The sequence below is a fragment of the Emys orbicularis genome, chromosome 11 (genome assembly GCF_028017835.1).
Source record: "Emys orbicularis isolate rEmyOrb1 chromosome 11, rEmyOrb1.hap1, whole genome shotgun sequence".
NCBI classification, from domain to species: Eukaryota; Metazoa; Chordata; order Testudines; family Emydidae; genus Emys; species Emys orbicularis.
Window position 1 is genome coordinate 12970118 of NC_088693.1, and position 27382 is coordinate 12997499.

Below are 27382 nucleotides of genomic sequence, written 5' to 3' on the forward strand. Positions count from 1 at the left end.
AGTACATGGACTCTAAAAACAGCCCACATCCAAAAGTCACTGAAATGTTGTGTACCCAATAGTAATATACCTCTCCCTCCAAAGTTTTCTCAGTACATTTCTTATAGAAATCCCTGCCCCCCTTAATATACGTGCATCTGGCAAACATCAAATTATCAGATATTCACTCAGTACTTACACATCCATGTGATGGCCAGCACTCTGCAGCCCATCCCCCATCTCCTTTTCTATTGCACTCCATTCACTAGAGAAAAAAGCAAATCCAATGAGAAACAACATCACACATGAAGTTAAGGAAAGTTAATAAGCTGCATCCTGTATATAGTTTCTTTCCAGGTGACATCTGAATGGAAATTGCCTCAAAAGTTGTACCTAGCCAAACTGCTTTTCTACCTCTAAGCAGCAGCACTGAACACAATTTAATAGTGAGACAGTTTTAAAGCATTCTGGCCAGGAATTGTCCAGCTATACATACATACACACACACTTCTTGTTTTTTTAGTTCCAGTTCAAGAGGCAGGCATGAAAAGAACCTTGTTTAAATAGTTAAAGAGATTAAGAGAAATGCTTTCTAACAGAATTGCAACATAAGGTTCATTCCTTTGTGTTGACACTTTTAGCGCTATTATCTGCAATACAAATGGTCTGTAAAGCTATACTACCAATTCTCAATATGGGAATGCTGATTTTTTTAAACTAATAAGAGAATAGCCATATATATATATATATATATATATATATATATATATATATATATATATATATATATAATTAAATCTAGTCAGTTTATGGATAACGCAGCCACCAAAACTGGAGTGGAGATGGCAAGCACTTAGAAGTTCACCACAGGTAAATCACAGTTATGTGTTAATCTCATTATCTCTTAACTCTGCACGTTATTTGGTTTTATCAGTTATCCTAAAACTGCGTCCCCCCACCTCTTAAATATAGAATGTACTTTTAGTTATCCTCCTCTTTGTGTAATTTATGTCTAGTATTTATGGTTCTATACTTTAACAGAGTAGATATTTTTTAATTGTATATAATGTTGACATTTGTTTACCCTTGCGTTATTACAAAAATGCACCTAATTTAATTTTAAACCCCCAGCCAGAAAGACATCTGCAATCCATTAACCTGGTGAATTAAATTTAGCACTTGTACAGATTGTATAAGCAGGAGGTTCCCCTTAACCAGAAGTTAGATTCTTTAATTCTCCAGCGAGATGGAAAACTTGGAGCATGCAACTCAGGCACATAAATCAAAAACTATTGGTTAATTCAACTTCTAAAAAGTGTACTAGAATATACCTGAGATATTGTTGATTTTTTAATGTATTAAAAGGATCGAGATACCTTTCAGCACTACAGACACAACGTAACAATTTAAAATAAATATATAAAATAAATTAATAGGAAACATTCTGAGGAACAAACAGTTTAGAACTAACAGAAAAAGACAAAAATCATGAAGTTATATAAAAAAAAACAACCTAAAAACTTCATCCAGTTGAAACTAAAAAGTTCAGCAAAGGTAGAGAGATCTGTGTCAAATACAGCATCTTGTCAATGTCTTAGTACTGAGCAGTGACACTTTCCAATGCACATATTTAGTAAAACAAAATATATCAAAGTTTACATTTCAAAAATAAGGATAAATAAGCTTCATCCATTACTTGCAAACTAGCTAAGCTTCAGGAAACTAGATTATGTATTTTAAAAACCTGTTCTAATTCTTACCTGAACACTCTCCCATAATTCCCATGCACTTTGTATACACCATAGAGACGGTCTGCCACTCTCTAAAACAAACATTTGTAAGAGTTATTTTTTTGGACAAGCCCATTTCTTTTATATGCAGTTTACTAGCTTCTTGTAAAACATACATATCTTAAGCAAAGACTAACGTTTACAGACTAACCCTTCAGGTTTACAGCTGTAATATCTCAACAGCAGTATACGAGATGAAAATGTTATTTTATAAAGGCTAAAGCATAGCTCTGACTTGTCTTTTAAGACCAAAAGTATAACTTTTTTTTTTTTTTAAATCAATGGCTACAAACTATACTGAAAATCACATTTAGACCATTCTATGTATGAGAAGCTACAGAAATGCATCAGACTGTCTATACATCCAGTCAATCAGCCACTCTAGTAAGATCACCAACAACCGAGTTAATGTGAGGCGCAATTCATTTCACCTGTATAACGCCTATGTAAGTGGACATCACACAGGGGGATGTGTATGTGTGTCAGGGGGTTGGGGTAAGAGGGTGTATATGAAAACCGGAAGACAAAAATCTACGCTTCAGTTCAGAGTTGTGGTTAAGCCTCTTCCCATCTCTCACCCTGCATGGCCACTTCCCCCATGCAGACCTAACAAAGGCCTTAAAAATGAACTGCAAAGGAAAGCTGGGTTGGTTCAGAAAAAAGAAACTTCAAAGCTTTTCCATACAGGATGAAGAATCCGAAAAGGCACAAGCTTATTTTTTTCTTTGAAATACAATACTACAAAGAATGGGAAAGAAAGAGTCAACTCATCACAACACTTGCTGCTAAAGCTAGAAATCAATTCATGCGTTCAGAGAATCAGAAACCTGCACATGCTACACTGTTGGTAACTATACAGTTATTGATTTCCCCCTCTACATTACACTGAACTCCAAAGCGCAACTTATTTTCGTCCTTCACAATTATTAAAGCACTGTTTGATACGTCAGTGAGTTAAACAGAAGCTTTATAAAAGCCATAATTATTCATGTGTCAAAGAGGTAAAAAGGAAATAAGTTAGAACACTGTCACACAGCTCATACACACATGTACTGGCAGGAAGGCAAGTTACTGGAATACAAGCAATTAATCCTCTAACATGCCTCCACTCGACAGGGCAATCAATTACAATCCTCCCCTACAGCACACTTTTGCCAAAAAGTAAACCCCTGTTGAACACGCTAAGAACTAGTATCGTGCTCCCTGTTACCAGGGTTGTAATTTCCTATTTCCTTCTCTGTTTTGTATTTTTTAAAGCTTGTGTTTTCAAGCCATAGGAGACAGCCATCCTGATTCCATGACATGTCTGTTCTAATCATTCTAAAGGACATTATTCATTATAGACTAGTCTGTAAGATGAAAAGTGTTGTGGGGAACTTGCGTAACTCGTGAATTCACACCACAAGCTCTAGAAAACACAATATTATATGTCTACGTTCCAGAAAACCTCATGCCGTTCTAACTCCTTTTTGCCACATGAGAGAAAGGCAGAATCCTGCTAACTGTACAGTGGGGATCCAACATTTTCTAGTTGATGTGGGCTTCTGGCCCCCTTGCTTCTTCCTCCAGTAGCATTACCTATGAAGGAGAAGAAGTAATGCTATTCTGCTCTTCTCCCTTTCCTCTGAATTGTAATTGAAGATGTGCATCTTACTCTCTGGTAACAGTCTACTTTGCACTTTTCACTATTTCTGTGAAATATGCAATGTTATGCTGCAGATTTTGATGGAACGTGCAACAAACTGGAGTCTAAAAACACTCCAAATCACTACAGGTCTTGTCTAGTACTTTGGACATGATACTGATGCATCAACTTTGAGTCCCAAGGTTCTATTGTCCCAGCTAAGTACCAACCATCCCTCCTCCCAATTCCCCAAGTGACTTTCATGGGGTTTTAAATTGCCAATATGATGAGAAGGTACTGCATGTAAAGTATTCTACAAGACAGAATAAAGCAATGAGCCAAACAACAGCATTATGAATGTTTGTGGAAGCATTTGTTTAACTAGAAATCTGTGGTGTAAGAATGGTCTTTTTCCAGTGACTATCAAAACATGAATAATTCAGACTGGGGAACAATATTGGAGATAAACATTTCACACTGCTTTACTCCAAGCACATTTAGAATTCCTTCCCCCCAAAGTGTATGGTTATAAAATAATCTCTCACGCTCCCTTCCCCCTCCTCCCCAAAAAACAAAAACTGGACAGTACAACAAACCAATTTCAAGTGAAGAATACATACATCAGTTTTCTATTGATAAAGAAGAAATGCTGTCTTATAAATATATTCTACTATTTGTCAGGACACACATGGGAAATACTTACAGCTCTGACTCGCAGAAGGTGTGATATGACAGACTGCAGTTCATCGCTGTAGTGTTTTAGCTCAGTAAATCTCCTAGGAACAGGAAACAGATAGTACATCATTAGCTATCACAAAAGCAAGCTTTCACAAAATGTAAGATAGAGCCACAACACAAGAGCTGGCGACACTGAGCTTGACTTATGTTAAAGTGGAATTAGCTGTGGATTCCTAGCAAATGACAACAGAATCAAACTCCTTTTCAGCCAATAATTACACACATGCAAAACTACTGTACTTTTATACAACAACAGTAAAGGTTCAGATCAATTTATATGCCATAAATCTAAGAAATAAATATAAACAGCAGACATTTTTTCTGAAAGACTGCTGTATCTGGTTTTTTTAAGAGCACTTATGAAGTGGAATGTTATTTGATAGATATGATCTAAAGAGCAGGAAGAAACTTTTCATTTAAAATCCCATTTGATGGGTTTTATGCTTACTAATGAAAAACTGTTTAAATTCTTTTGAAGTTGATAAAATATTACCTGTACTTACAATGTGCCTTTTATGCAAGGATCTCAAAGAACTCTAAAAAAACATTAAATTAGCCTCAGAATACACCTAGGTGGTGTGTAAAATGGATATAATGTCCATGGCTAAGCTGAACCCCAGAGCAGGTTGCTGACTTGCGAAAAGCCTCAAGAGGGGGTTATTTACTCCTGTGCAGATGATCATTACAAGAGCTATACACCATTTAAGACCAACTTAAACCCTATTTTGAAGCCTTAGATCGTGCAGAGGCATGCGTTTTATCCAGAGTGAAAGTAAAGAATAGGAACTAGAGAACAGACTAACTACTGAATGATGATCTCTCAATTATTGTAGTGAAAAAAAATCCAGGCCAAGATTTTAAAAACAAACAAACAAACAAACGCCTAAAGTTAGGCTTCTAAATTCTTAGTCAGTCACCTATATATAAGTGGTCTGATTTCAGAAATGCTTAGAATCCAGCAGGTCGCACTAAAACACAAAACAAAAACAGGCCACTTATTTAGGTGGCTAATTATGAATTTAAGAACCAAATTTCAGCACCCATTTAAAAAAAAAAAAATCTTTGCTTACACCATGTTTCTAATATTTAGGAAATTGCTTCTCATAACATCCCATGACAGAAAAGGCCATTTATAGGCATTCTATGATTTCTATGCCTAAAGAGAGGTTTCCACAAAAATGTGTGGCATATTAGGGTTAAAGTGTACAGTTTCTTTCAAAACATTTAAAGACCAGCAGAGAAATTATACCGGGAAACACAAATATAGCCGTTGATCTACATGATGGGGTTTAGAGGGCAATCCTTTTAGCTTACGTTTTATAAAATATATGCCAGGGCAGTGTGTCGGACAGCTTCAGACATGAATGGTGAAGATATCTCAAGTAAATCAAGTACATAAGAACGGCCATACTGGGTCAGACCAAAGGTCCATCTAGCCCAGTATCCTGTCTTCCGACAGCGGCCAATGCCAGGTGCTCCTGAGGGAATGAACAGAACAGGTAGTCATCCCAGCTTCTGGCAAACAGAAGCTAGGGACACCATCCCTGCCCATCCTGGGTAACAGCCATTGATGGACCTATCCTCCATGAATTTCTCTCGTTCTTTTTTGAACCCTGTTATAGTCTTGGCCTTCACAATATCCTCTGGCAAGGAGTTCCACAGGTTGACTGTGCGTTGTGTGAAGAAATACTTTTTTTGTTTGTTTTAAACCTGCTCCCTATTAATTTAATTTGGTGACCCCTAGTTCTTGTGTTATGAGAAGGAGTAAATAACACTTCCTTATTTACTTTCTCCACACCAGTCATGATTTTATAGACCTCAATCATACCCCTTAGTTGTCTCCTTTCCAAGCTGAAGAGTACCAGTCTTATTAATCTCTCCTCAGATGGAAGCCGTTCCATACCCCTAATCATTTTTGTTGCCCTTTTCTGAATCTTTTCCAATTCCAATATATCTTTTTTGAGATGGGACGACCACACCTGCACACAGTATTCAAGATGTGGGCGTACCATGGATTGATATAGAGGCAATATGATATTTTCTTATTATCTATCCCTTTCTTAATGATGTCCAACATTCTGTTTGCTTTTTTGACTGCCCCTGCACACTGAGTGGATGTTTTCAGAAAACTATCCACAATGACTCCAAGCTTTATTTCTTGAGTGGTATCAGCTAATTTAGACCCCATCATTTTATATGTATAGTTGGGATTATGTTTTCCAATGTGCATTACTCAGCATTTATCAACATTGAATTTCATCTGCCATTTTGTTGCCCAGTCACCCAGTTTTGAGAGATCCTTTTGTAGCTCTTCACAGTCTGCCTGGGACTTAACTATCTTGAGTAGTTTTGTATCATTTGCAAATTTTGCCACCTCACTGTTTACCCCTTTTTCCAGATCATTTATGAATATGTTGAATAGGACTAGGCCCCGTACAGACCCCTCAGGGACACCACTATTTACCTCTCTCCATTCTGAAAACTGACCATTTATTCCTACCCTTGGTTTCCTATCTTTTAACCAGTTACCAATTCATGAGAGGACCTTCCCTCTTATCCCATGACAGTTTACTTTGCTTAAGAGCCTTTGGTGAGGGACCTTGTCAAAGGCTTTCTGAAAATCTAAATACACTATAGTTCTAGTACACTAAGTAGCAAGAGAGCTTTCAGACATCTCTTATTCCATGAAGAGTGATGACTGAAAATGAACAGCACAGGATTAGAGAGGATTCCCATACTGTCACTAAATCTGAGATACCATGTTCTTCTTGTTAAAATCTATATGATGCCAATTCCTCCTCTGCTAGAAGAAAATGTTATCTTAGGTGGTTCTAGGGTGCCTATTAATTTTGGTATCCAAGCTCCATGCACAACTAACAAAACTGGTGTTGTTCCTCACCATTCCTTGATGAACAGGGACGTGTGAACTTAAATTGCAGTTCTTCTCTGAAAAATAACTAAAAATAGCATTGCAGCATTACAAGTTTACTGATTTTCAATGATTTTTAGATCAAATCTGTTCAATTCACTACTAAAAATATGCTTCAAAATGCCATTACTCCAAGTTACCTGGAATCAGAAAGGTAAGCTAGTGATGCTTTCCTGCTCTTGCAACTCCAACAGTAAAAACTGTAGAGCCAGAACATGGCTGAACATGTTGATAATGCAAAAACTAGCTCAAAAGTTCAACACAGTGTCCCCAATGCCCAACCTGTCAGCTGTGTTGGATCTGCAATGCTACCAACTGTAAAAACCTATTTTAGTGAGTTAGGGCTGGTCTACACAACGAAGTTAGGTTGGCTTAACTACATCCTCAGGGCACTGAAAAACTTCATGTCCTGTGAGATGTAACTAAGCCAACCTAAGCTCTGGTGTAGACACTGCTCGGTTAATGGAAGAATTCTTCTTGACCTACCTACCACCTCTCGGAGAGGTGGGTTTACTACAGCAGCGAAAGAACCCCTTCTGTCACTGTAGTAAGTGTCTACACTACAGCGGTGCAGCTGTACCACTACGGCCGTGCCACTGTAGCATTTCTAGTGAAGCCAAACCTTTAGATGAAAAGCAGGTAAGTTGAGTCAGATGCTGCTGCTTCTTACAGCCGCTTTTCAGACTAGAACCACATTTTAATAGATACTACCAATTAAAAAAGCACTTCTGGATGAAAATACTTCACCTACGATTATTACTAGTCATACTTAAGATTACTATAACTATACTATAACTACTGTAACTGAAAGACACCAGAGAATTTCTCCCTTCTATTTCCAATTATTTTGTGCATTTGACACCACTAGGTCTGTAGTGAAAGTTACTATAACTATGGTCAATTTCCCCTTCACAGAACAATAGGGGAGTAAAAGGTATTTTTAAGAATAGGTATAATAGGCAAATAGAAACCACAAATGGCATGGGGACTCAGGATCAAGTGTACTACTGAGAGTCACATAAGTTCAGCTGCCATAAGCAGAATCTATTGTCTAATATGGCTCAGCCACAGTGATATTACCCAGATCCTTTTCATTCTGTTTTAGGAAAGTAGCTAGTATGAAATTGTTATCTAGTGGACTATATGAAAAAGGAACAATGCACCACTGGGAAAGCAATTTTTGATTGGATTTGAAGTACAGAAGGAAGACAGCAGGATGTTTGCAACAAAACTGGATTAGAGAATTCAGTGGAAATGTCACTACAAATTTATTTTTGAGCAACAGAAGAGCACATTTTTTTCACCACTGACCCCTTCAATAAAAACCACTCAGCCTACCAGAAGAGCTTTGGTTTTGTTCCAAACCAACTTCAGTAGTTAAGACTTTTGAAATGCTGTGTTGCTATCCAACTTTCTACGGTTGGTTTAAATTAAGGATTGAGAAAGCTACTGATACTTACTACCTCAGGGACTAAGCCTACTAGCCAAGTGAAAGATATTGGTGCTCCCACACTTCCAAAACCAACCCCCTAACTGCCAAGCCACCCTTTGCTGTACAAATGAATAAAACAGACCGTGTACTGTAATTATAACATTTTAATCAGCTATTTAATAAATTTGTAAAAATGTTACCTGCAATAAGAGCTAGTGGCACCACGGAATAGCAGGAAAAAAGTGTCCAATATATTAGTTGTTGAATTTCCCCAATATCTATTGAATAATATACACCTCCACCCCGATATAACGCTATCCTCGGGAACCAAAAAACCTTACCGCGTTATAGGTGAAACCGTGTTATATCGAACTTGCTTTGATCTGCCGGAGTGCGCAGCTCCCCCGCCCCCCCCCCCCCCCCGGAGACTGCTTTACCACGCTATATCCGAATTCATGTTATATCGGGTCGCGTTATATCGGGGTAGAGGTGTATTTGTCAAATAGCATTTGGCCAGCCACTGAGCAGGCTGAATATCACAACAAGTATTTGGCAAATAAATTTGTTAAATATTGGTAACATCCCTAATATAACAAATTTGATAAATATTATTCAACAAGCTCTATGCTACTCTTGCTTTTATTACACATTCTCTCCATTCCTGTCTGTAGTCTACTTTTTCTTTCCAAAACCAGATCATAATGCATCTTTTCCTTAGCGGCATTTAGTATCAATTTCCTCATCTCACAGTCATAGAAGGGACCATCAGATCATCTAATCTGACTTCCCGTATACCACAGACCACCAGTATCACCTACTTTGCTCTTTTGCTTTTCCTTCCCCTACACTGTGTGCTTTCCTCCACGTCCCCTTTCCAAATCTCTCTCTATAAATACTGCATTTCTCTTTTCTGTGTTACCTCAATCTCTCCCTCCCATATTAAGGAGGCTGGTAAAATTTCCAAGCCCTAAAAACAAGAAGACTAACACTACTAGTCACAGACTAATAAAAAAAAAAAAAAAGATTTGGGGGAGGGGAAGATAATATCCAAACAAGGGCCCAATTCCACTTTCAGATGCTGTATAAGGGGAAGGTGTCATCTCTTGACACGGCTTCAGAATTTCATCCTTCAGTTTCGGATAGATTTTAAGTAGCACCATATTGTTGGAAGGGAGAAGTAGCACTCTGTCTCTTGGTTCCCTCTGTCCCATGTCAGACTATCCTGGGTGCTGCAGAATGTCTGCTATTTTACCCCGCTCCTACTCTCCTAGGTGCTACAGAGAGTCTCCTATATCAGTGGTTCCAAATGTTCTACTGAGGGGACGCACCAACTGCATTTTGTCCTTTTGTTGTTGTTACTCACCATTACATATATGCACCCTCCACCCTGGCACCACAACCCTAATTCCAGCCCACTGAGAAGGCTCTGGGGCGGGAAGGGGGGGGGGAGAGTTGGAGAGCTAGCCTATCTGTAGCGCAGCTACTGTCTCATGGGGCTGGGCCCAGCTCCCCACTCCAAGTGTTGCGACCTGGCACACACAGTCTTGGTGCCACTGAGGTTTGGGGCAGCCCAAACCTGAGTGGCACTGAAACCATGTGCGCCAGGTCGCAACACCTAGAGTGGGGAGACAGGCCCAGCCCCATGGGAAAGGTGCCACTGCTCTAGGGTGAATGCAGAGCAGGCTACCTCTCCAAACTGCACTCCCCACCCATCTGTGGCTTCCTTTCCACACCAGGCTGGGAGAAGTGTATGTTTGCCTAGGCCAGGGCCCAGCAATGGGTTAATCCAGCCCTGGATACAGTGAACCGTCCATAGGTGCCAACTCTGTGGGCACCCGGAGCACCCATGGAAAAAAATGTGTGGGTGCTTAGCACCCACCAGCAGCCAGTCCCCCCCCCTCCCCCTCCTGCCTGCCATGATCAGCTGTTCCGCGACGTGTAAGAGGCGCTGCGAGGAAGGGGAGGAGCGGAGACAGGTGCGCTCAGGGGAGGGTGTGGAACTGGTTGGGAAGAGGCGAAGCGGGGGCAGAGCAGGGTCAGGGCCTTGAGGGAAGGGGTGGAGTGGGGGCAGGGCCTGGGGTTGAGCACCCCCAGGGAAAGGAAGAAGCCGGCACCTGTGGAACCGTCTGACACTTTCCTGCAACCCACTGTTTGGAAACCACTGTCCTATCCTATCCTCCTCTGGCCGAAAGGAGGAGTGTCTACTACTATATACTCCCCATACTTCAGCCTCTGTTAATAGGCCTCCTATCCAGCTAATAACTCCAGTGCCTGCCTCGGCAGCTACCCACAGCTTCCCAAGACACGGTAGACTGAAATTGATCTGGGTTTCCAATAGCAGCTGTGAAAATTGGCAGCTTGGGAACTGCAGCACTGGCAAGTGCACATATTTGGGTGTGTGCACAAGAGAGATATTGGCTATGTATGCTTGCAGATTCAGGAAGGTACCACTGCATTAATTTGAAAAGGTTTCTTTGCAAACAAAGACTAGATTTTTGTTTTTGTTTTTTTAAATGAAAGCTTAGATTCTGCATGAGGTGATGGCATTTCCCTTAAGAGTTTCCTGCTCTCCCTGTGAACTGGGTTTTTCAAGCCTCTTTTCACTGTCCCTTATTGGGTTTGTTAATGAGGTTTGAAAAGTGTGCAGATAGCATACACTCAGAAATGAAAAATTACATAGATAGCACACACTATCATTCATAATTACAATTGTAACTAGTAAGAAAAATCTTACTTGTCTGGGTTTTTCACTCTGAATGTTGCATTAAGAGCTTTTAACCTGGAGTCTGCCTGGAAAAAAAAAGTTTGAAATATAATTGCATTATAACAACATCAATCAACAATTTCTCTTTGCTGGCAGCCACAGTAGAAAGCTGCAGTTTTCTGTCATGGTACTTCATCAAAAATTTCAAACATATTGAACAAATCTGACAAGTGAAGGAGTTAATGTCAGGCTGCTTTTAGAGAAAAGGCTAGAAAACAAAACTGTTCTGTGAACTAGCATGTAAACAGTATCCAATATCATTAAACTAGTATAATCATAAACCCCAGCAAAATATTCTTTTCTTGAAATGTTACACAAACCACAAAATTAAGATATATAACCCTACATTCTTTTCAGGTGATGCAAGTAGGTCTAAGGCTATATGGACAAATTATTTTATATATTTTTCAAACCAAAGAAAACCAATAGTGGAAATGACCTTTATATGCTCTGAATTACCAAAAACAGTTCCCCAGTGGCATCAAACACAAATCTATTGTGTTCTCTCATTTTCAGAGTTACTGTAGAGGAAAGCATACATATATCTGTGAATGAGAATAGTGCCAGCTTTTGATGCAGTGTTCCTTTTCAATAGATAGGAAACTGCTATATTGAATAGCAAATTGGATCACTGGATTTTCTTCTGTAAAGAAACAGTTGCTTTAATTAAACTTTCTGCTCTGTTTCTGAGAAAAATGTTATTCTACCAGTGCCTGCAACCGAAGTATGGAATTCCCAACACTAATTCTTGCTTTTGTGGTTTAAATTTTTTAAGAATTTAGTTAGAATTCATCAGTTTTTATGTTTACTCTGTAAAAGAGCAACATGTCTCCACTTATTTTATTTGTTTTACTGTAATTATTACTGTAATACCTACATGTCCTGGTCATTGGGGCCTGAATGTGCTAGACATGTACACACAACAAAAAGTCAGTCCCTGCCTCAGATAGTAAGGCCTTTAAGAACATGTCCAGATGGAGACACTCAAGAAAATTAAGACAAATTAACTAAAAGGTGCAAGGTGCTAAATTAGAGCACATGCAATCCCTGTGTGGATGCTCCCCTTCAGAAGTTGCCCAAGTTCATTTTGGTTAATCCTTCTTCAAAATGAAAAGAGGTAGGTTTAAAAGAACCAACACTTCTGGCGCAAAAGGCTCAGTAAGAGTGATAATTCACAACTGTACCTTCTGGCAGAGAGAGTTTTTAGCAATGATGTTTGCTATAGGAATAATATTTTGTGCATCAATTGCAGCAAAGTCAGCAACTCTTAAGAGCAGTTTTAAAAAAGTTATTTAGCAACTGATTCCAGTAGAACCCAATGCTCGCTTGGAGTTAGAGTAGAAAGTTTCCCTTCATAAGCCTCTCAGTAAATTCTATTTATGAGATTGGCACCAGAACGAGACTGTTCCGCCTCCCAACACATCGTGTCCAAGCTGAACTGTGTTTGAATTTCACTGTAATATCCTTGACGCTGGAATCTCATCTCATGTTGGTAGAGTGCTGAGCACAACGTCTGAGCTCAATTAAAAAGTAATTTTGCTATTGCGATTGGCATGACAGCTACTGATGAGTATTATACAAAAATGTGGTCAAGGAATAAAAAGGAGTTACTTTCCAGCAGTAACTCTGCTTCTCCAAACATTCTACAGACTGAGGGAGCAAATATCCCAACCCCCCTATAGTCATCTCTCAGAGTGCAAAGGAAGGGTTTTTTAAATTTTATTTAAGAATAGATTGGCTAGTTTTCAGCAAAGATAAGTGACAGGTGTCAAGACTCAGTTCTACTCAAAGGTGTCTGGTAACATCTTGGTCATGAGACCTGTTTCCTCTGAGCAGTCTGACTCATACTTGCTTACTTTATGGGAAAAAGTATTTACACTACTTTATATACAGCTGTTCACACTACAGAGTTAAAAGAGCTCTCTGGGAGAGCAAGACAGTCAATTTTACTCTGGGTTCTGAATGCATCATCAAAAGGTCCAATTACAGTACCAAATTCTGCCCTCAGTTACACATACGTAATCTTTCAAAGCCAATGAAGTTTCACAGGTGTAACTGAGGAAACAATCTGTCCTGCAGAATCTTTACTATTGATGATGCACAAGAAGGAAATAACAGCTTGACTTCTTGTGCATTATCAATCTGGACATTTTTTACACACTGATTTCAAACAAAAATCATACTACAAGCTAGCTAAGGGTTACTATCAAGCTAGAGCAAGTTTATGTAAGGTTTCTGGACAGACATTTTTGTAAATTGAGAGTATGTGCAAAAAGAATTTACAGAGGTGGTTAAATGGTGTGAATACTTGAAGTGGAATTGGCTGTCAATTGAGACTGAGTCAAGTAGCTTTCACACACAAAAGCAAAAACTGGATGACAATATGGAATATAGCAGTTAAAAAGAGGTACTGGCTTTGTGCTCAGGAGTAGCCAGTGCCGTTTTGTTAAGGTTTGTTTGTTTGGGGGGAGGGAGGGGGGAATTGTACACCATGTTTTTCCTCCTCCAGATTAACTATGACTGGGGGTGGGAGGTGGGGAAGATAGTGCATTGTATTTTGCCCTCCCAGAGCAAAAAAGTTTGAAAGAACATTTAAACACATATTCTAAATTGCAGTATTTTGGGGGCGGGGGGAAAGCATTACAGCTGGTAGAGACAGAATTCTAACTCAGAGTAGTCAGGGTAATCCAAAATAAATCCTCCTGGTTTAAACACAGGATCTTCATCTGTTCGACTAGTGTATTGCAGTGTCTGGACTGTGCCATCTAATTAGTCTGCAAACCCTCTGGCGTCACGGAACAAAGGCAGAAAATGGGCCCATGGCTTGCTTCTGGTCCTACACAACTACGCACTCCAAGTATAAATCTGCCTCTGATATTATTATTAAGCTACCATAAGGAACCAAATCTATCAGCTTACTAAAACCCTTTTATTTTTACATTCAGCACAGAAACTGAATGTATAATTAAAAGGTTTAGCAAAGGAAACAGAAAGGCTCCATTCCCCATTATTTTATAAAAATGTAACATTTTCCTTAGGGAAGCACGGATTCCAGAGAAAATAACCATGCACACGGTCAGAAATCTAGAAAGCGGAATGGCGATTGTCTCATCTTACATTTTACCTAAGATACCATCTGTCCTTAGACAGTTGTTTATTTTGAATATTTTGAAGTAATTTAACTGTTGTTCTTTGGGTTCCTTCTTCCCCCTCAAGTAACCTACATTTTAATAAAGCTAAATGAACTGAACAGGCCATGTATCTGACAATTTGTTTAACAGAAACTATATTTTTCTCACTTGCTCTTACATGCCATAATTTTCTCCTTTCTCCCACTATAATTCTGGAGTATCTATGTTGAGTTTAATAAAAACTTTTATTATGCCCTTCCCACCATTCTCAATGCAACTAACTCAAACTGCCCATGCTGCTGTTCTCAAACACAGCCTAAAACAGAAGCTTTCGTTAATTGATGATTTTGCGGTACAACATACATGACATCATTTAAAAATATGAGTTAGCAGTGTCTACCATCTGAATGCTTTGCAAATTATGATGTGCTATCAGTAATTTTAAATGATGGTTCAGAAAATTGTCTTCCGCAGTTTTAAAGCTTCAAGGAGCAGAGCAGGATAGGATCAAGTTTGTCCAGAAAGATCTGTCAAGCAGATGTTACATCCACATATCAGCCCATAGATAATCAAGAGGTTAATAAAAACATGGTCATTCTTGCAATTCAAATGAATACACAGGAAAACCATTGCAAATGCTATTCCTATTTCTACATGTGCATCCTTAAAATTTTTAATTTTTTACCTTTTTAATATTCCCCTGTAACCCCCTCTCTCACATTGTTTCCCCTCTACTATTATGTGCCATATATATTTCTTCCTGAATTTGCAGCGTAACTCCTTGGATGATAACTTGGCCTCTCTTTTCTAAGGAATACTTGTCTTCTTGTTCACCTATTTTTTTCCACTGAACATTGACAGTACCCTTAATCACTACGTGGAAAATCCCACTCTCCATTATATGGTTGAGTTCCCTATATGCCTCAATGTACTGAATGAGTACAGATCTTGTTACAAACTTAAAAAAAAAATAAAAAAAAGAAGAGTCCACTCTTAAGACTCCAGTGCCATAAACTGTCCCCTAGAATGATGGTCCTAAATGCCTAGCAGTGTTAGAAGAGACACCCCAAGACAAAAGTCTACCACAAATCCACAGCATGTTTACTCATAATTCTGTGTCAAAGACCCTATATTCTGCAGCAGCTTCAGATAAATAAAAGCTCCATTTTCATTTAACAGAAAAAGTACGTAAAAGGAATATTGTACTAGTGTACTATTTAATTAAATCTTAAATTCAATTTATTTTACCCTGGCTCTACATTTTTAATTTTCAGTCGGTTGCAGATTTTTTTATTGAACATACATAGTGGCACTGAAGATGTGGTCTGTACGTGCTGTATGTGTTGGGAGGGAAGGAAGCTAAAGGTTGTGGTAGGTGGATAAGGGACAGGTGCAGATTTTCACACCAGGCAGGCAGTTTGAAATTATGGGATATGGACATCAGCAGGATGTGCCCAGTAATACAATCAGCAGTGAATTGAAGTCAAATTGCCATCATCAGTAGGTACCAGCATTAAACCTCCTTGTGATTAATGGGAACAGATCACACCCCAGAACTATTTTTTTAGGCTTTCAGCAGATTCAGGACAACAGTACTTCATTCATTTATACTCACATTTGAAAGATTTTCTTTGCAACCAAGAGAATTAGAGACTATATATTTAAGATGAAGGCTTAGATTCATACACACTATATTTTGCACCCACAGAATCAGAGTACATATGGCTATGCCCAAAAGTTGCATCTGTCAACAAATTCCTATGTACCTATACTTTGCCTGTGTACTAATGTAACACTCGGTCACCTATTCCTGCCTGTCCTCCATCAGTTTTCCCTCTCCCACTACTGACTGCAATCAGTGTATAGGTGGCTCGTGTTAGAAGTTTGTCCTAACTGGATGTTCAATTTTCTTCTCAATTGCCTCCTATAAGAAGTCAGAGGAGCATGTTCCCTTCAAGGATTTATTGCAGTGACTTCCTCAAAATTAATTAAAAATCAAATGGTCTAATTAAGCAAATAAAATTCTGCATAACATATCTAGTCTGAGACTCAGCAACAGTTGAACTAGGTAGGTATATCTTGGATTACCTCCATTGCTAGGGAGCACTGTCCTTTCTCCCATCTGACCCTTTTGGCTACTCTCCTGTCAGAGACATCCTCCTGGGCCTTGGCCATCTCTGCTTCTCTTCTGTTGTCTTGTTCAGGTTTCTCTGAGGTACCTAACTTATCATACCAAACCCCAAGATCTGTTTAAAAATTCATTCAGGACTGTATTCAGAGCTTTGGCTGAAGCATTTCAGTTCTTATTTGTACGTTCCACCTCACTACCCCAAATAAGCACCCTCTCCTTCAAGGCTGTCAACCTTTAGAGCTGGCCTTTACAGTCCTGCTTTGGCATGATATTTGTCTAGGTTGGTGTCACTCTGAAACCAGCTCAGTCTGCTTTTAAAAATACAGGGGTCATAATTCTTAATATTAATTCTACGCTGCATCAAATATGAAACATGGGCAGATTAACTGACCTGTCGCAGATTCCCTCACTTATGAAATTTGGTAATTATCTGTTACATAATACCAGTACTACACTGTTTCCTTATATGGTCAAAATTATGCAGTTCGTCATGGGCCTGCTATTTTTAACACAACAGCAAGCATAACTCTGCAGAGACACTGAATTATGGTCTTTAATTGTGGTCAGAGCAGTTCACAGGGTCACAACATTCACTACACAAATGCATATAATAATTACCTTTAACTGAAACCCGGTCTCGTTCACCATTTCTTTCCATCCACCTTCCTAGAAATAAAAGTTTCACTTCAGTAATCTTCACTGACAAACATACAGCAGGCACAGTCTATATGAGACATGATAATAGCACCACTTCTAGGCAGAAAGGACATTGGAGAATCTCCTTGGGTTATGTGGGAATCACAAGCATCCAAACATTGGCTCAGTCCCACTCCCTGGACCAAGTTCTAAAAAAAGTAGGTCAAGAAAATCTTCCTTTCAACGTCTGGACTTAGAATAATGGGTCATTCTGTACAACAGGTTTTATGTTTACCCACCATCCCCTTCACAACTTTTCCCCTTCACTACGTGACACCAGCAGGCTGCATTATCCTGTGTACTTAAGAGGATTCTTGTCTGACGAGCGATTCACACTTTATAAGAAGAGGGGTAATGGCAGAGTCACGTCTTTAATGTTCCCAGCCACCACCAATTCCAGGACTGAGACTGAGTTGAGGCCTCAATCTGCCTCATTTCTAGCTCATTATACGACCGGCTAAGCCATCAGACCAACAAGACCAAATGAATGAACCACTTTTCAAAACAGCGTACTTCAAAAATAGGGCACATTAATTATTTTTTTTTTAAAAAGTGTCTTAACTTGAGTAAGAAACGGAAATAGTCAAGATAGCAATGTTCACATTGCAAATTTAAAACTGTTCTTTTGTATTGTCTGGGTAATTCAGATGATAAACATTCAGCATGTTCACAGAATGCTCCTCCTAATAACCCACAGCGGAATACTCTAAAGGTTGTAAGCTGAACTGTAATAGAGAAACTTTCACAAATAAGAAAAAATATTAAGAAAGCAAAAGCAAATACCATACATGCCACTTTCCTGTAAGTTTTAATTAGGTTTTTCTTCATTAGGCCAACCTTCCCGTGATGATCACTATTAGCAGTGACAAATGTGATCCTAGACTTACACTAGATATTCAGTTGCAGGGTGATGACAACAACAAAAAAGTTCAATCTTATTTGAGCAGAAGAAAGGAGACTAATTCTTATCAGACTGTACCTAGGATACCGGACACGGTCCTGGACACTGACTTACAACAAAGACAATTCTTGACACAATGATGAAAATTCAGAGAAAAGCAAGAAAAAAGGATTAAAGAGCTGGAGGAATTAAGCATAAAAATGTAGAGCTGGAAGGGATCTCAGAAGAAGTCACCAAGTCCAGCCGCCTGTAATGTATCAAGAAAGATTAAAAAGAACTAACGATGTAGCTTGCCTAAGTAAAAACTGAGTGAGATGCGAAAATGAAATAATTCAACCACGTAAACACCAAAATAGGCTTGAAGAATTATATTGTATGGTACAGGAGGGTATATATGTGTAACTATGAATCATGGAAAGTGTTCATTAATTTCATCCCAATGTGTAAAATGCAATATCACAACCTATTAGGCACACAAAGCAATTAAAATAATAATATTACCTCAATAAGAACACAAAACTCTGAGTCAAAAAAGAAATTTCAGTCACAGCTTTACAATGTGACCAGAACATCAGTAAGTTCTAGTTCTGTTCTTCCCCCACAATGGACACTCTAGGACTGTCAGTGAGAGCATTCCAGTTGATCACAGCTGTCAGACTGGAGCATGAAATAGCCAAGAACTAAAGCACATAAGGTTTAATACAGGGGTTCTCAAACTGGGGGTCAGGACCCCTCATGGGGTCGTGAGGTTATTACATGGGGGGTAACAAGCTGTCACCCTCCACCCCAAACCCCGCTTTGCCTCCAGCATTTATAATGGTGTTAAATATATTTAAAGGTGTTTTTAATTTATAAGGGAGGGGGTGTCTCACTCAGAGGCTTGCTATGTGAAAGTGGTCACCAGTACAAAAGTTTGAGAACCACTGGTTTAATAGATTAGTCATTTGCATCCAAACTGCCCACCCCCCCAAAAAACAACAAACTGGAAGTCAGTGCAGTAAATGCAGCAAAATGTATAATATGCTAAATATTTAAATTTAGTGTCAGGAAAGAGTTCCTGACTGAGTTACATTAAGTTGTGGAATAGAGTTCTAAGGGAGGTGGTAATCTCATCCCCTAACAGCCTTAGAATGAGACTGGAAAAAGAATTATAAGGCACATTGTAAAGCACAACTGTGTACTGACAGGAGGTAGATTAGATAACCTAACAACACTTGCCCACCTTTAATTTGTTAATGCAGAAGTAGAGCAGGAAACAATTTAAAAGTCACTGAAGAAAAGTTATTAGTGTTTAATATTTAAAAGCTGAACAACTAAGTAAAAGTGGAGGGAAGTACTTAGAAATAAAGAATGCCTTTCTACAATACCTGTGTTAAAAAGGAATAAAAAATTTTGTCCTGACAAATGATGGGATGCGAAGCCACACGTATTAGAAAGTTTTCCAAACCAATCCTTCGTCTTTCCACAAAGTCTGGATCCATGTTATCCGCTGATAACTTATGCCAAACAAACTCAGCCTGTGTGAACAGAATAGAATTAAGAGCAGCTAAATTCAGTGCTAAATGTAAGGCAAAGTGAGTTGAAGTTTCAATTTTCTTACCCTTTTTTCTGGCAAAGGTGGAACAACAATATGCGGATAGTTAACTAACAAATAATTCCTCAGCAACTCAAATTCACTGTATCGCCTCCAAAGGGAGTCTGGTGGAGAGCACTGTCCTTCAGTCTGAGACTCAACAGCTCTGAAAAATAAAATATCCAAACTGAGTGTTACTGATATTTTTCTAAGACCATCAATACAATTCAGACACCTAATATAAAAAAATAAAATAAAAATCATAGTACCCCACTTGTGATTACTTTAATAATTTAACATTCTTCAGTATTTAAGATTATTTTTTAAAAGGGACACCAAGTTATTTCACAAAGCTACCTGAACTTTCTTTTAAACCTACTACTGGTATAAGTATCCCTCAAGATTTTTATATTTACCAGTAACTGGAAGATTTGAGATTCCCCCTTGCCCCGTTTTCCTGTTTGTTTATTTTGTGCATTTCGCTTCACTCTTCAGAGAGTCAGTTAGGGCCCAATCCACCAAACAGTTATGTATATGAGTAACTGTACTCATGCGAGCACAGTTATTACTCACAGCAGTAAGCACTGTGGGTTCAATCCTCTAAGGACCTCTAGCCCTCAAGTCCCACTGACTTCTGCAGAAGTCAAAGGCCCTCAGAACTTCACAGGAGTATTTAGCACCTTGCAGGATTAAGTCTTATGCTTGATATAAGTAATGTCTACACTACCCACATTACAGCGCGGCCGCGTTGTGATGTGGGCAGTGTAGACACGCTTTATTGCTGAGGGAGAGCTCTCCCAGCGATAAAAAACCCCACCCCAAACGAGCGGTGGTAGCTTTATTGCCAGGAGCGCGGCTCCCGGTGATAAAGCGCTGTCTATACTGGCGCTTTTCAGCGCTAAAACTTTTGTCGCTCAAGGGGGTGTTTTTTCACACCCCTGAACGACAAAAGTTTAAGCGCTGAAAGTGGCAGTGTAGACACAGCCTAAGTGTTCACTGGCTCAACCCCATAGTTAAAATTAGTTTTCCCTATTTGTTTGGATCTTCACACAGCAACTGTGGAGAAAACACACATTTTAAAAACACCTATGTAAGTGCAATTCTAAAGCCACAAAGATGTTTAAAGAGGCCTCAGAAATAAGTGTAGTACCTGAAAGATCTTTTAAGTTGACTAGACTTCAAGATGGTGTCCTTTTCATATTCAGAGGATTTAAGAGTTTACAGTCCAAAAAAACCCAAACCCAAACCCAAACTAAAACAAACTGGCTAAAGGAAGGGTAAGCAGGTACAACATACAAGTAAAGTAGTCAGCGCAATTGGTTAAATCCTGATAATACAACCCTTCTCCCCCACTCCCCACCTCGAAAATATTGTATTTTGTTATTTTCATTAGATACATAATCTACCCCAACTGCCCCTCAGCTTTGCTATTATTAGTCAGTTAATTTCTTGATGGCATCATGGTAGAAGTGCATCTTCAGACGGGATTTAAATGTGGAAAAGATAGTGGCTTTCTGAACCGGTTCTGAGGAGTGTTCCATGTGTGTAAAAAGCAGCATGGAAAGAAAGTGCAGAGATGGATGCAGGAGAAGCAAAGAGAGAGGAAAATCATGAGCGTTGTAGGAAGTAGTGTTGGTGACTCCCTGGCATTCTCTCTTTGAGTCAATATAGTAAGAGGACGTTGTGCCATTAAAAGCACTAGTTTTTTAGAAAACATAAACCTGAGATACTTACTACTAGTGATTATTCAAGATTCCATGTCTTTTTGCAAAAAAACAGTAAAGTATTTTTACTTTGGTGCATTTTGCTAATTTCAGTGTAATTATATTCTACATACAGATATAATTGGAAACAGTATTCCTCACTTCCTGTGATAAAATTTTGTACAGTGTTGTCATGCACTTTCACACAGCTGACTTGTTCAGTCCCAAAAGTGGCTGTATTTCAGTGCTGGGTTTAAAGAATTTCTGTATTGCTACAGATTCTGGGATCCTTTGGGATGAAAAACAATATATACATATATTAATAATAAAATAATTATGTACTAAATAACCCCCGCCCCCTAACACACAGGAAATTCTGCTAAAATGCAACAGTACATGTTAGAATTTAACCAGAAAATATTACTTATATGTTGCTCACCTATAAACCACCATATAGTGCAGGGGTCAGCAACCTGTGGCCCACAGGCCGCAAGCAGCCCATCAGGGTAATCCGCTGGTGGGCCGCGAGACAGTTTGTTTACACTATGCCGCCCGCAGCTCCCAGTGGCCGCGGTTTGCCGTTCCTAGCCAAAGGGAGCTGCGGGAAGCAGTGTGGGCCGCAGGGACGTGCTGGCCACCGCTTCCCGCACCTCCCATTGGCCAGAAATGGCGAATCGTGGCTACTGGGAGCTGCGGGCGGCCGTGCCACCAGACGGTCAATGTAAACAAACGGTCTCTTGGACCACCAGAGGATTACTTTGACAGGCCGCAGGTTGCCCACCACTGATATAGTGAAATATGCACATGCAGAGAGAAACTCAAAACAGGGCCCCCAATGTGCAGACCTACAGTAGACTTAAAAATATTACTGCTTTTTATTAAGTGACCAAATTTAATTTTTCTAAGCAGCAGTAAATGCATTCTGGGAACTGCTGGTATAAACTTACAGTGAGTACTATTAACTCTGCCATGGGGTTACCAGCTGTGAAGACTTAATGGTGCTCGGCAGTACAGTGCACTGTTTCTTCCAGCAGATTTAAAGCTGTACAATGTCAAGTTTGAACCTGCTCCTATCCATTATTTCTAGCTGTGAAGAAAGATTTTTTTTAAAGGCATCTAAAGAACTAAGACAACCATTATCTGATTTTTTAAAAACAAAATTCTAAGTTACAAGACTAAATTCCAATAATCTTACCAAAGCTATTTGGTACATTTTAAGACAATGAAGCTATATGATCAACATTTGAACCCTGAAAAACACAGCCTCATTATAAATATAAGAACCACAAAATCCTTGTTCTGTATGCTGTTTCAGCTCCTGTATTATACTAATGACTTAACATTGGATTAAGTAAATGAACTTTAAGCAACAAAGAGCTAACCCATTATCATCCGTTACTTTAAGTCAATGATTCTTTCCCCATATGGGCAGAGCATGTTTTTAAACAGGATGCTTAAAGCATCCTTTTGATTAAGTAGCTTTACTCCAAATAATTGAAACCACACACACGATTTCCACAGGAAACAAACAAAAAACAAAAAAAACACAAAAAACAAGAAGATTCTCATTCATAAACATTCCAACACACAAAACTGCTGCTGATTACAAACAAAACTGGACGAGCCCCACTTAAGCCAGAAAACACAATCAAACTGCTAACAGATGCCAAGATTTATAAAACAGACCTAAATCAAACCACAGCTTTATCCAATAACATTGCCACAGCATCACAATCATGTCTACACTAAAAACTTAAGTGGACCTAAATTAGGTTGACTTTCATCTACCGCAGTAATTATTACGGTGATTCATGTCCACACTACCCTCTTTCGGTCAGTGGTGTGTCCTCACCAGGAGCGCTTCCACTGACCTAAGGGGGCAGTGTGGGGAGCCTAGCCTCCGGGGCTCTCAGCTTCACACTCCCTGCCAGAAGCCCGGCGGGGCTCTGCCTCCCCCGCCCTCTCTCTCCCCGAGAGCAGAGCAGCTGCCTGGAATCTCGCCTCACCACCAGGAGCCGGGAGCCTTGGTGCAGCCGGGCTCCCAGAGGGGAGCTGGGATCCTGGGAGCCTGGGCAACAATCCAGCTGGGAGCAGGGAACCAGCACGGGGGGCAGCCCAGCTGGGAGCGGGGAGGACTTTCTTGTCAATTTCATGGCTCAGAAAAGACAGGGAACAGCCAATGTAAGTAACGCAGTGTCTACATGGACCCTGCATCACTGACATAAGCCCTACGCTTCTCATGGAAGTGGAGTTATTATGTAAGTGCCCTACTACACCGACATCAGTGGGAGTAAGGCTGTAGTGTGTACACTGACATAGTTAGGTCGACATAAGCTACTTTACATCGACCTAACTGTGTAGTGTAGACCAGGGCTAAGAAGATGTGGCTGCCTACATAGTTGTACTCAAAGAACGTATGCATTAGCTCAGCCCCTTGTAACGCAGGCGTGAAAGGCAGTGCAGCGCTCAGAGTTCAGAGCAAACATTTCTCATTGCATGTAAGCTGCAAGGTACTTTTTCCTTAGGAGTGAGGAAAGAGGAATAGAACTTATTTCAAGACTATTTGAATTATAACTAGTATCAATGGTTTTGCTGGTGACCAGTAGGTAAAAGAATTAGACCAGTACTAAGGCAAAACAGAGAAACTGACTTACAACAAAAGAACTTTAGGGTTCATCCCTGAGCTTTTTATGGAGGAGTAACTCCCAATGGAATTCAGCAATGGAACTCCCTGTTGATGACACTGGGTAGGGATTGGGTCGTCTGCATTTAAACAATTTTAAGTATTTCAATATTAAAAACCTTCAGTTTGCGTGTTTTTAAAGCTGAAGATCATTTAGTTTACAAACTGTGGCCTCCTCCAATGATATTGTTACAATGGCTGTAACTGTCACTTAAGGAAGACTGCCACCAACAGGATGCAACTTTATTCTAATTTGTGGTACAGAGGGAAAGAGAAAACTTTGCTGAAGAACTATATTGAAAAAGTGCCTGGAGCCAGCAGGCCACATTTCAATCTGTACAAAGTGGAGTAGATCAGCCACCACTCTGACTACATACAGATTCCTGCATTAAGTGCTCTCTTGATCTGATGGAACACTACCTCCCTGTTACAGAGGGTGGGCTATATTGTAAGAGTGTGGAACACATTTGGTCCACTCCTATTTTAATCCCTTTAAGATTTGGTTAAAAAAATTACTACTAATTAATTATCTAAAGCAGATCCTCTCAACCACTTATAAGCACAACAACATTTACTGGACATAGTGTGTAGCATTTAATGTGGCTTTGGATTGTTTTGTTTTCCTAGATCTTCCTTCTACAGTTTAAGTTTTTCCATGCAAGCAGACTTTTGATCTTCATTGAAGTACCGGGGTATTTTTAAATTATACTGCCTCTAATAACAGAAGACACATATGTTCAATCTTTTGGGAGTTAATTCATTGGGTCTCAGAGGAAACACACAGTATGAAAAAGCATGTACGTACCAGACAATGTTCTTATATGTTTACTTCTTTAATGACTCTAGAGGTCAAAATTCTGCTAAAAGCAACCCAGCTCCCTTACAACTCAAATACACTAAAAGAGCTAATGTTATTTAAAACAACTTCATAATTTTTTTAAAGGCCAAAAGGTACCATTATGATAATCTAGGATGAATTCCTGCAGAATATGGGCCACAGTAATTCAAACTGTGGTCAACTTTACGCTGACTGTTTCAGGTCTTCTTCACAACCTATTTCTGAACATTTTTAGTAGGACTGTCAATGTTTCAAAATTAGACAAAAGTTACCTTCATTCTTATTTACAATTTTCTGCTTATGATAGGGGAAAAGAACATTACCCACTTCTTTTCACAGGCGGCTATTTGGGAGACAGAATGTCTTCAGGAAATTGTTGGTTTTTTGGGGGGAGTGCGGGGGAGAAGAGGAAGAGGGCCAAAAAACTGAGCTGAACCTCAAGCTGGGAAGTGTTTTTGTTACCTGCCAACATTATTTTGTTTTATTTTCTTGACAACACTAGCCCTTTAGGAAGAGGTCTGCTGACTGCAATGTCCTCCCACCCCCTCGCTAAATCATTCCACAGGCTTACATAGCTGTAGATGATTTAGAGCATAAACCAATAGCTTTTCACCTTTGGGAAGCTATTCAGTGGCTGTTTCACAGCAACTCTTAGAAAAAATCCATACCACAAAAAAACACTTTTTTAATATATATATAATCCAATCAACTCTCAGTGCTATTTAAGACCTGGGCTTACATCTCTCACTTTCCAAATAAGTGAGGTCTCTCAAGACCAAGATCAATAGTATCAGTGAGTCAGCACTGAAAAATTTGCACACCAACTTGCACCTTTCAAGGATGACTCTGGATAGCAGTAGTCTGCAGCTGCAAACGCTGCTAATCCCTTCCCCAAATGAACCATGAATATGCTTTTATATCATCTAAAAATGTATCTTCTCACAGAGATACTAGAAAGTCATCCAGGCTTTGGTAATACTACATTTATAAAGGCTGCAGCTGGAATTCAGTATGGCTCTCCATCACTCCTTAAGATAAAGTTAAGGAGTTTGTCTTCCATGTCTGGATCTGCCCTTAAATAATTAATAGACTAGAGCATGCTGCTTTTCCGCCTTGTTAGTCAGCCTTCTAAAATAATTGCTCTGTTATACCCAGTGTTGCCAACTCTCACAATTTTATCATGTGTCTCAATATTTGGTGTTTTTCTTAAAACCCCAGCTCCTGCAGTCAAGTGCCAACTTTCATTTAAAAAAAGTCACTAGCCCCCATGGTTGAGGAAAAGAGCCAGAAAACATGACCCAACTGTAATCTAAAGACTCATATCAGAAGGCAAAGAAAATGTACCCAGAAATAATTATTTTAAAAATATTTCATGATTTTCAGACATGACTCATGATTTTTGAATGCCTGAAACTGGCAATACTATACATTTTCTATTAATTAAACAGGAGGACAATACTTCAACTTTCTTTAAAGCTTGCTTCCAAGATATCCATTCATTTAACTAATATTGAATTAAGACTCAAGACATCGAGTGGGATCACTTAGTATTATTTTACTCATGTCATATTCTATCGAGGCATTGACAAAATGGTCCAAGTCACCATAATATTTGAATACTCTCATGTTAAGGACTGCAGCCTTAACATGACAAGAGAATTGTAGAATCATAGAATATCAGGGTTGGAAGGGACCTCAGGAGGTCATCTAGTCCAACCCCCTGCTCAAAGCAGGACCAATCCCCAACTAAATCATCCCAGCCAGGGCTTTGTCAAGCCTGACCTTAAAATCTTCTAAGGAAGGAGATTCCACCACCTCCCTAGGTAACCCATTCCAGTGCTTCACCACCCTCCTAGTGAAAAAGTTTTTCCTAATCTCCAACCTAAACCTCCCCCACTGCAATTTGAGACCATTACTCCTTGTTCTGTCATCTGGTACCACTGAGAACAGTCTAGATCCATCCTCTTTGGAACCCCCTTTCAGGTAGTTGAAAGCAGCTATCAAATTCCCCCTCATTCTTCTCTTCTGCAGAATAAATAATCCCAGTTCCCTCAGCCTCTCCTCATAAATCATGTGCTCCAGCCCCCTAATCATTTTTGTTGTCCTCCGCTGGATTCCCTCCAATTTTTCCACATCCTTCTTGTAGTGTGGGGCCCAAAACTGGACACAGTACTCCAGATGAGGCCTTACCAATGCCGAATAGAGGGGAATGATCATGTCCCTCAATCTGCTGGCAATGTTCCTACTTATACAGCCCAAAATGCCGTTAGCCTTCTTGGCAACCAGGTCACACTGTTGAATCATATCCAGCTTCTTGTCCACTATAACCCCTAAGTCCTTTTCTGCAGAACTGCTGCCTAGCCATTTGGTCCCTAGTCTGTGGCAGTGCATGGGATTCTTCCTTCCTAAGTGAAGGACTCTGCACTTGTCCTTGTTGAACCTCATCAGATTTCTTTTGGCCCAATCCTCT

At 39.5% G+C, this 27382-nt stretch overlaps 1 protein-coding gene across 1 annotated transcript in view; it reads right to left on the reverse strand.

Annotated features, from left to right (window-relative positions):
- Positions 1 to 27382, reverse strand: part of SNX4 (sorting nexin 4) — a 57678-nt gene that overhangs the window by 12803 nt on the left and 17493 nt on the right. Inside the window, exons 3-9 of the mRNA XM_065413186.1 lie at positions 19716 to 19854; positions 19483 to 19632; positions 17137 to 17184; positions 11227 to 11282; positions 4097 to 4169; positions 1740 to 1801; positions 179 to 244 (exon numbers count right to left, since the gene is read on the reverse strand). Of these exons, the coding sequence (XP_065269258.1) occupies positions 179 to 244; positions 1740 to 1801; positions 4097 to 4169; positions 11227 to 11282; positions 17137 to 17184; positions 19483 to 19632; positions 19716 to 19854 (594 nt within the window). The remainder of the gene's footprint in view (positions 1 to 178; positions 245 to 1739; positions 1802 to 4096; positions 4170 to 11226; positions 11283 to 17136; positions 17185 to 19482; positions 19633 to 19715; positions 19855 to 27382) is intronic.